The sequence below is a fragment of the Cimex lectularius genome, unplaced genomic scaffold (genome assembly GCF_000648675.2).
Source record: "Cimex lectularius strain Harlan isolate CLEC.00 unplaced genomic scaffold, Clec_2.1 scaffold48, whole genome shotgun sequence".
Lineage (NCBI taxonomy): Eukaryota > Metazoa > Arthropoda > Insecta > Hemiptera > Cimicidae > Cimex > Cimex lectularius.
Window position 1 is genome coordinate 2,012,925 of NW_019392708.1, and position 10,365 is coordinate 2,023,289.

General features: G+C 34.1%; 2 protein-coding genes across 2 annotated transcripts; one reads left to right on the forward strand and one right to left on the reverse strand.

Annotated features, from left to right (window-relative positions):
- Positions 1 to 3,347, reverse strand: LOC106672947 (proteasome maturation protein). Its single transcript, XM_014404798.2, has 4 exons — positions 3,237 to 3,347; positions 3,070 to 3,167; positions 390 to 450; positions 1 to 322 (listed from the first exon to the last, which is right to left on the reverse strand). The coding sequence occupies exons 1-4, from the start codon at positions 3,237 to 3,239 to the stop codon at positions 59 to 61; spliced, it is 426 nt and encodes a 141-aa protein (XP_014260284.1). The 5' UTR covers positions 3,240 to 3,347; the 3' UTR covers positions 1 to 58.
- A 304-nt stretch (positions 3,348 to 3,651) lies between these two features.
- LOC106672946 (zinc finger CCHC domain-containing protein 7-like) lies at positions 3,652 to 9,322 on the forward strand. Its single transcript, XM_014404797.2, has 6 exons — positions 3,652 to 3,815; positions 3,884 to 4,522; positions 7,959 to 8,143; positions 8,209 to 8,346; positions 8,614 to 8,770; positions 8,873 to 9,322. The coding sequence occupies exons 2-6, from the start codon at positions 3,898 to 3,900 to the stop codon at positions 9,121 to 9,123; spliced, it is 1,356 nt and encodes a 451-aa protein (XP_014260283.1). The 5' UTR covers positions 3,652 to 3,815; positions 3,884 to 3,897; the 3' UTR covers positions 9,124 to 9,322.
- The last annotated feature ends 1,043 nt before the right edge of the window (positions 9,323 to 10,365 follow it).

Genomic DNA, 10,365 nt, shown 5'->3' on the forward strand with positions numbered 1-10,365 from the left:
TTTATAGTGATTTAAATATATTTTAATACAAAATACAGAATAAAAGTAAGCAACAAAATTACAAGATTCCAAGTTTATGTTCCATAACTACATGAGGCATAAGAAGGTGCTCATCTTGTTCAGGCAGACTAAGAATATCAGTAAAATCAAGCATATCGTCTGTTGATTTTATTGTTGCTGTAGCGAGACCGGAGCTTTCCATGAAGGGCAACCTTCCAACTTGCTTCGCAGCCCATAGCTCAGCTCCGAGCTTAATCGGTGCATGTAAACCTTGGGTGTTTCTTAAAATTGTCATCTGCATCTTCCACTCTTTTAGATCGTACTATAACACACATTAAACAAAATTAAATAATTAAAATAAATTCATCGCTGTGATAAATGCAGCTTACATTTTTCTCTGATAGCTCCAACGGATGGTTTTGTTGTATATTTCCTTTCACATTTTTCAACCTAGAAAATAGATTTAGATAATATTAGTAAACAATAAAATTAGTTTTAGTTGTATTTTCGTATTATTTATTTTTAACTTTTTAGCGACCAATATTATTCTCAAGAGCTCTTCATTAATCTTAAGGCTTTTTAACAGATTTAACCGAAGCTATTTCAAGGACTCATTGTGGTACTATTCATACCCTGGCAGATCCCAGGAGTAGGAATCTCACCCTATATAAGCCTGTATAAGTACCAATAGAAAATATGTTCTGCAGTCTCTTCTTCTTCCAGGTTCTCTCCTACTTGCTGGCTTGTTTCTGCCATTCTGAGCCTATATATTGAGGATACTGGAAAATAATGTAATTTCTGCGCACACTGATATTCATTTATCATTTATCTGCTCATTTTGTACTAAGTCATGCCAAGACATTTTAAGGTTAAAATGCCTTGATTACTCATAAATAATGAAATCTAATTTTTTTGTACAATTTATAGTGAAATGGCCAGCCAAATACCAGAAGAGTACATACCCGGCATAGTACGCTTTTTGAGTTTCACAAGGATTGTAATGCAACATTTGCTACCAAAATGTTTATCCAAATCAATTAGATGTTTGTAAATGCCAAAGGTGGTTTTCTATGTTTAAATCTGGTAATTTTGATCTTTTCAACCTGTATTGATTAGAAAAAACAACAGATTTAGACAATGGCATGTGGGTGGAAGTGGGAACAAATCTATGTCAGACAATTGAGGAAATGTAATAATACTCTTAAAAAATAATAAAAATCTTTTAAATAATACTCTTAACCAACCTAGGTCGACCATCGAAGAACATTTGCAGCAGAATGGTAAAGTAAGTAGAGTAAGTGGTGTTTATGGGTTCCACACAATCTGTCTGAAGAAAACAAAGCTAACTGGTCCACCACATACAACTTATTACTTGAGAGACATAGTATAGAAGTGTATTTTGGAGACGAAAAATGAGTCCTCCATGATAATCCAAAACACAAAAGGCAGTGGCTCTCTCTCCGAATGAATCGCCATGAAGTACAACCAAGCCAAGTTTACACCTCAAAAAGGTGCATTTGTGTTTAGTGGCATATTTACGGGGTCATTGATTATGTAGTGCTGAAACCTGGACGAACTGTGAATGCAGACTTTTACTGTGAACAATTAGATTGAGTAAATCAATCTTTCATTGAAAAGTGCCCAATGAATAGGTATTATTCTGCAACAAGAAAATACAAGAATGCACTGTGCAAGACGAACCCTGGGAAAAATTAATGAATTGGGGAGGTATTTCCTGCCTCACCCACCTTACTTGCCTGATATTGCGCCATCGGATTTCCTTTTATTCTCAATTGTTAAATTTTCTAAGTGGCAAAAATTTGGATGATGTCCAAAATGCAATCTCCAGATATTTCACTTAAAAATGAATTGATTTTTAACAATATGACATTGAAAATTTGTACACTAGATGGCAAAGGGTTGTTGATAACGAGGGTGATTACATAATTGATTAAAAATAAAAACTTGTTAAACATTTATGTTTGAATTTAATGTAAAAAAACGACATCATTTTCCGGCCTGCCCAACATATGCCCTCAAGAGTCTACAGTGTCAGGACAACAGTCCAACTATTATTGTAGTCCTAACACGTCCTTGATTTGGTAGTTCTGCTGTTAGTTTCTATGTTAGTCCTTTGACGAACTTTCCTGCATGCCTCCTGGGCTCCAACCCTACATTGCAGAAAATTAAATGCTCTCTGCAATATGCAATGTCATTTGTGTAAGGCAGTGTCGTAATAGTGTTCGAAGCTATCCAAAGCTGTTTCCGTTAGGTAATGAACATAAAGCAAGAAACAGCTTAGTTTAAATTTTGTACTGCCTTAACGTATCTACTATGTTTGCGAACCAGGTTCATCTTTAGTGTGTATGCTTCTGCACTCGGAGAGTGTAACAGTTCGCAAATATTCGAGAGTGTTCCAATGGCTGACAGTTTTTGTGTGAACTCAATGGGGAGCACGGCAGTGAGGTTCGTGTACTGCTCTTGTAACCTTGTACTGAGCAGATTTAGCATCTCATAACTTTTTTTTTTTTTTATTTGGAAAGCCGGTGCTACCAACTTTAGATCTTCAAAGTTGGAGGAAGTCATTCGCAAAAAATTCTTGTAGTGACCCCTTAATTCTAGTGATTTTAGGTTTAGAAAGTCATGGTTGGCTCTCTTTTTATAGAAATCTACTTGCAAAAAAACTACAGGGCCTTCTATAATTTTCAGTCAAATAGTGGACAAAAATATATACATGCACTAGCCACTATCTCGGACATGTTAATCCTTCCATGTTCAGGTGAACACTGTGGATCTCTTGCGGAGCGACCATGTTCTCAGCCTCGTCTCCACTTGGTTATAGGATCGTGGAGCGCTACTGGTTCACGAACATAGTGGGTACGCAGCTTTAAAGGTCATTGGATTTAAACATCTCAGGCAATATGCCAATTATGTGCAGTCCATGTTTTGAAGTACATGAAAGTAAGGCATCGCTAACTTCAAATCTAAAGGCATTACTATGCATATTAACTTGTATTAAGCTTTCAATTCTTTTTTTTTAATGTTGATTTAATAATATATAATAATTACCCAAAAGCCAATGAATCATGCACACCGAAGTTGTTCTTCTTAAGTCCATGTCCTGGAATTGTCTCTAGTTCGGGTTTCAGGGAAGGCAGACCGAAACTCTGAAAAGATAAACCAGGAGGTTCATATATTAAAATTTCTAGAATAAGAAAAAAGGGCAAAAAACGAACCATGTTGCTTTAAATCAGTTATTTAGAACAGGAACCAAGATTAGACAGCAGTTTTTGATCAGAGTTGAATGACGCTTTTCGATCATGCGTAGGTTACAATATTGTTTCATCGAAGGAAGGCTCATTGATATTACAATATTATTATTATATATTTATACCTTAAATATTCGACCGGTTTGTAATATTATTTAAAAAATTATTTTGAGAAATTTTCACGATTGCTTTTTTTTATTTATTAGACTCGTTTTTCGGAGGGAAAAAATGAGCAAATTTTTCAAATATTCAATTATAAATATTAAATAGTGTATTGTATAACTAGTATGTATAATATATGTATATATATGTAGTATAATATATACATGTATAAAGCAACAACGATGTAAAAGTAGCTAAACTAAAAACACTTTTATGTTAAAAAAAAGTTGTGCATATGACGTCAGGTATGATTATGACACGTGCTGGAACTGCTAAAGGCAAAAGAGGCTTTTTGCTTTCACTTCTGTCATCCTGATTTTCACCAGTCTTGGTTTGAGGTTATATCATTCACAAATGGGACCCGTTTGACTGTTTGCGTGTTCTGTATGTTTTTTTTTAATCTTTTGACTATATCGCCGTCGTGTTTTTATGAAATGATTGTTTTCTTAAAGACCTTATGACATAAATGGACCTGATCGACTTTGAGGAAAATGATTATCCCGAATCTGAGGATAGTTCTGACGATGAGTTAGCCAATGAACTTTACTCGGTAATTCATCACAACGACTTCAGCCAAGGTATACCTGATCATTTGCTTGAGAAGTACGACATCAGATTCAATTCAGAAAACCAACTGGAGGTGTCATTGAAAAAAGGCAAAACAGTTCAGGTTGAGAAAGAAGAGTCTGAGGTACTCATTGAAAATAGAGATGAAGTGATTTCAATATATTCAAGTTCAGACGATGAAGTCTCCGTGGTAGAAGTTATAAATAAGAATAGTAAAAGAACCATGAAGCGGAAATTTGAACAGCGCAGAGGGAATGACATAGCGAAGAAAAACAAAAAAGTTGTGCTCTTATCCGATGACGAGAAAGATGAAGATCTCGTCATGAATCTGGATCTTTCTGCCAGAAATGATTATGAGAACGATCCAACATTTACAGTCTCGGATATCATCCAGTCTCAAACAGACTGGATGAAAGTCTCAAGCCCGAAAAATTGGACTGAAGAAATGAAGAAATTCTATAACGAACCATCTGAAAACCTGAGAAATTTTGACCACAAACAAATTTTAAAAGAACTAAGAAAAGGTATTTGTTCAGAAGAATTATCTATAAATTATCTACTTTTAGTCGTTAGAATAACAAATAAATATATGGTAATTAAATTATGTTATGTAGGATTGCCTTGTGACTCGTATTACATTCAGCCTTCCATATAAAGTCTTCTTTTCTTCCACTGCGACCTAAAAAAAATATTGTAAAATGACTCTTTCTTTATTTTAAAACCTTGAAAACTGCACTACCTTGATGGTTTTTAGCACTTCCCAGGGTTTATCTTCGCCTATTTCTTTATTCTTCAATATCGCCTTTTCAAAGAGGATGTACCGTTTCCAGTTTAATGAAACTCAAACTCAACTGAAATGCTTTGAAATCTCATCACGTTTCTGCATCTTCATAACAGAGTCAACAGCTTGCTATTTTTCCAATATTTTATGATTCATTGAGCAATTGACAGTATAAAAGTCTATTATTTTTCTTAATTCTTGCCTACTGACAGGGGGGAGATTTTTGTTTTCCTGGTTGAATTCCCAGGAATTTCTTTGTTTTACACCCAGTGGATTCATCCAGTGTGTGGTCTTTTTTTTCTCTATTAATTTGTTCAGGTTTGCCTTTTTTTCTAGTTCAAAGGGTGCTTTTGCTAGTTTGCATCCTGATCCTCCAATATCCTCGTGTCCTCGTACCCACAGCAGAATTGTTTTATAACGTTTTCTCAGGAGTTGGAGATATATTAGGAATTCCTGGAATAGTTGGAGGAATCTTAGGCCTTTAATGCTTCTTGACTGTCTGAAAATGTTTATCTGTGCACCTTTTAATCTCTTGCAGAGAGTTCTATTGAATTTATTTCAGATTGAAAAATTGTGTGGGGTCCTAGAGCTTTTACTAGGTCAACATTTAGGCCTTTGACTCTCCACTCTGTTTTTCATTTTAGATCCACCTTGTGATGATTAACAAAGGAAAACTGTAAATCAAAAACACAAAATAATATACAGTTTATTTCATACCAAATAACATACCTAGATTTATAATTTATTATAATTAGTATTGTGTGGTGATTAGTGACCACTCTCGACACGACACGCAAGATTGGCACAATTACACAGAAGACAAACACTTTGAGCCCTGAAGATGATCTCAATAATGATCAAAACGTTGGCACGATAAAGAAAATGTTTTTCTGAAACCTACATCACACCAGACCGCATCTCACGATTTCTAAATAATTAGTATTATTAATACTCTCTCCATTGATGTCAAGGAAATAAATATTGGGTTTCACTGTATGACCTGAATGGGTCTTGTACTTGGTAGATTCATCATGTCCTTGTATGTGATGTACTGGCATCAGAACTGTCCTGGAGTTTGAATTTTCACAAAAATTTGAATCAACAGCCTTAATATTTTAATTTTAATGAAACCATAACATTGACAAGATGATTTATTAATATCTACAAATTTTTCAACAACTAATTTAATTGAATTTATAAATCTTAAAAAATATTCTTTGAATTTTGTCATTTACTCATGTTCGATCATTGGCCATTTTTCATCACTTAATAGGTCTTCTTTAATAAATGCTGAAATTTGAGGATCAAAGAAAGCACAGTCAGATAATGTGCTTACATATTTGGTAATTCACGTTGCCCAGGCACCCAGAGTCATCGATGATCCTAAAGTGATGAGAAAATACAAACGGTTTTTATCATGCCCTGTGAGAGCTACAGTGGTTTTGAACAAATTTGATATTTCCATGCCTATTCTTTGTTTTACATCAGGAAAAATAATTTGGTTATTGCAGCCTGCATTGTTGTTGTCCATTCAATTTCCTAATTAGTTGTGTGGCCATATTTTTGAGGTAATTTTTTGGCACCTTTGTAAAAGTGACATCCATGTTAATATTTCTGCATCCTCCTTTGCCATAGTATCTGTTAGTTCATTCCCCGCATATCCAATTCTGAAATGTTATTTTCCATCCTGAGTTATTCCTGAGATCTTTCAATTTGTTTTGGGTTTCTTCATTTAGATTTAACTGATTTGATTTATCTTCGATCATATTCAATGCAACCATACTATCTGTATGTATTTTTGTAGTTCTATTTGTTGCCTCCTCTTCTGTATTTATTAATTTTCCTGAAGTTACCCAGATTGCGAGAAGTTCCTCATGATTATTGCTGCACCAATTAGCTAATTTTGATTTTGTAATACAAATAATAGTTGAATCTCTATAAGCAACAGGTGCGCATCCCACACTGCAGAAATTGTACTCCCGTCTGCAAATACTTCATACATTGGCTTGCTCCTTTCCAAGTGCATTTTCAATCTTAGCTGGATGATCCCGATCCCATTTTTCCAATTTAATGGGCAAATCTAGCATTAATTGTGGATAATGTGTAGGTGTTCCTTTACCTGTTTCATAGTAGTTATCCACTACTACCTTAATTTAGTAGTCAAATGACATTATTCCTGCCAGTTAGACTGCTGCAACATAAGATATTGTCCTGAGCCTCTAATTATACGTAGAGCTATTTTTCGACCCTTCTCAACCAAACAATGTTATATTTTTTCGCTAATTTTCCTTGTCCGCTTGCTTGACCAATTAACATCTTTCAATTAATTAAGGTTTTTTAGTTGAGAGAAAAAGTCAGTGTCACAAGCGGGATTCGAACCCACAACCTTCGGCTAGATATGCCGTTGCTCTACCACTTGAGCTATCGTGACTTCGATCTACTCGGACACTAACTTCCCATCTCAACCCCACCTTTTGAATTTTCCCTCCTTTTTATCATTTTTCAAATGCCGTTAATCTATTTGATTCTCGGCGACAAATGAAATGGACACGGAAAGCTTTAGTGAAGATATACTTCATTTAACTTATTAAATTCACTAATTTTCGTGGTCCACTTGACCAATTAATATCTTTCAATTAATTAAGGTGTTTTAGTTGAGATAAAAAAGACGAATTTGAAAAATGGCAAAATGGAGGGAAAATTCAAAAGGTGGGGTTGAGATGGGAAGTTAGTGTCCGAGTGGATCGAAGTCACGATAACTCAAGTAGTAGAGCAGCGGCGTATCTAGCCGAAGGTCGTGGGTTCGAATCCTGCTCGTGACACTGACTTTTTTATCTCAACTAAAAAAACCTTAATTAATTGAAAGTTATATTTTTTATTTAAATAGGGCATGCTGGTTTGATTTTATCCAACTTAAACTATAACTTGTCAGCCAGAAATCTGCAATTTGAGTGTTATTTAATTTCTTCTTAACGCCTAATGTAAACCATTGTAAGGTGGAACCAAGGGACTCACTGGATGAGTTAAACCATCAGTCCCTTTCTAAAGAAGTATAATTTAGATAACATATTTCTTTAAAGGCAACTGAATGTTTACTGAACGAACCACTGGCATTGCTATTTGATCAACCAACTCAAATAGTATGTAATGTGTAACCAAATTTTTTTATTTAATTTTAGATAAAACTGCAAAATGGACAATAAATGTTGCCGATACGTTACCTTCAAGAACAATGATGCGGTGCCGAAACTGCAGGCAGTTCGGCCATTTTTATAGGCAATGTCCCAAAAATTATTCCAGCTGCATGATGTGCGGACACGAAGGCCACAATGTGAACAAGTGCCCGAGGACAATGTGCCTCAATGTAAGATTAACGATTCAACAACAGGTCAAATTTTTATTCGTGGCTTAATACTTTCTTTATTTCAGTGTGGTGATAGAACTAATGCATATGTAGAAAAGTGTGGCCGGTGCGTTGCACTCTCGAATATCAAGTGTTACAATTGTCAGAGAATCGGCCATGAATCCAAAAATTGCCCTGATAAATGGAGGCAATATCATGCCACAGTGAGGGACAATTTTAGTTTTATTTTATATTATTTGTTTCAACAATATTCTTTCTCAAACACTTCTCAAAAATTTTATTAAATATTATGACATTTCTACTTTTTCAAAAATTATTTATTTATTTTACAAAACCTCAGTTCAGTTAAGTACATAACAATGCACAGTAGGCCTATATTGGTCATGGTGCACAAGGTCATTATGAGTCGACTCATAATAACATAAAACCTAAGGATATAACCATCATTCTTTATTTTTGTTTATTTGTAGGTCAGTGGAGCGCTAAATAGTAATAATTATGAAAGAAATCCTAAAATGTTTTGCTGCAACTGTGGTTCTGCTGGGCATCTCGATGAAGATTGTAGATTCATTGAGTATAAGAAAATCAATTTTCCTAAAATAAGCCTGTTCGTGAATACATATGAAGGTATTTCTTTTATTTGCCCCAGCATTCTATTTTCTTATATTTAAATTTTAATTAAATTATAACAAAACATTTTTTTTCATTGTTTGTATCATTGTGTTCCAGATGGAAATGAGAGCTATTGTTTCAAACAAAATTCACATTCTCATCAGCAGCACTATTCCCCCAGAAACAAACATTTTGTAAACAAAAACAAACCAAACCGTGGGAAGAAGAGGAATAGTTTTGATTCATCTGTAGATTCAAATAATAAGAAAAGAAAGAAATCGAAACGCAATTCTTTACCCGTTAATTCAAAAAAACAAAACAAGAAAAATAAAAAACGCAAATCTCGATTGAACAACACAATAAATTAATTGTTTTTATTGCACTGAGAAAATATTTTGTTAATTTGGTTTTTTATACTTCATTTTTTAAACCTGTAAGTAAGTGAATGTACATAATCATCTAATGGAATCTTTTTTTAAATTAGAAGGACACTTATTTAATTAATTATAGTCGTTTCATGTTCAGAAGAGATTTTATACATAAAATATACAACTATTTCCTACAGAACATTTTTGTATGTATAACTATCAAACCTCCGTACAACTTCTTTCTAATTCATAATCGAAAATGTTAAATACATTTGTTGTTATTTTTTACTTTGCTTTACAGGCATTCAGTCAATATCATTTTTTGGTGCGAACCCTCACGACCCCAAAGGGCACTACCCCATACTTCTCATTCGGGTATACACCTAATTTTGGTAGCATTAGTAGGATGTGGATAAAAATCTTACATGGCAACAAATGCTCCTGGAAAAGTCCACATTCTACTTGCTTCCCAGGGACCATTTGCCCTTTGCATATACAACAGCACTCCCAAACAACCCAGACTCCTCACATCTTAATAATTATTATTTTGTATTTAGACCTTCAATTTGTTTTTAGTTAAACATTCGAACAATATTCTAAACTGCATTTAATTTTCCTAACCTATTAGACTTTAAAATTAAAGGTCTTCTCTACCTCTTTGCAACTGAAGAATGCAAAATATAATTTAAAGAAAAGATTCTGTGGTGTACAGTTTAGGCACTCAAAAACACAATTGATAGAGTGTTATCATGAATAAACAATTGTTTAGAGAATAAGTAAGGCAAAAAAGGCACTAAATGATATTGTAGGATTATCACATTCTTAAGATATTCAAGGATGGCTAGGTTACCAATATGGTATTTCTCCCCAAGAAATGTCACAGAACTTCATAGATTCCATCCATTCAGATTCCAATATGCAGCACTGACTTCGCCGTTCTCCAGGTCTTCAACACACTCTTTCATGATCAAATCGACCAATAAGGGGCCACTCTAGTCGCATCGATTATGAACTTTTCCTTTCTTATACAGTACACTCCCTTGTAAATTTTGACACCAATAAATGTCATTCAGGCATAAATAAATCCAAAATCTTAATAATAAATATAAAATGTGTTGTATTTGAGTCGTTATTATTTGAAATATATTTGTAGTGAAATCCAGATGCAACAAATTCAAATAAATTGTCTTAACCTTTTCTTCTTAATTAAGTGACGTTGCTGGAGTAGGCCATGCTTAGAGC

Excerpts from the sequence above, each read along its gene's own strand:
- LOC106672947 (XM_014404798.2), bottom strand. Across the intron at positions 451-3,069 it reads CATGATTCATTGGCTTTTGG|GTTGAAAAATGTGAAAGGAA; the intron begins GTAATTATTATA and ends TCTATTTTCTAG. Across the intron at positions 323-389 it reads TGGAGCTATCAGAGAAAAAT|TACGATCTAAAAGAGTGGAA; the intron begins GTAAGCTGCATT and ends TGTGTGTTATAG.
- LOC106672946 (XM_014404797.2), top strand. The coding sequence starts at position 3,898 with ATGGACCTGATCGACTTTGAGGAAAATGATTATCCCGAATCTGAGGAT. Across the intron at positions 4,523-7,958 it reads TTTAAAAGAACTAAGAAAAG|ATAAAACTGCAAAATGGACA; the intron begins GTATTTGTTCAG and ends ATTTAATTTTAG. Across the intron at positions 8,771-8,872 it reads GTTCGTGAATACATATGAAG|ATGGAAATGAGAGCTATTGT; the intron begins GTATTTCTTTTA and ends ATTGTGTTCCAG.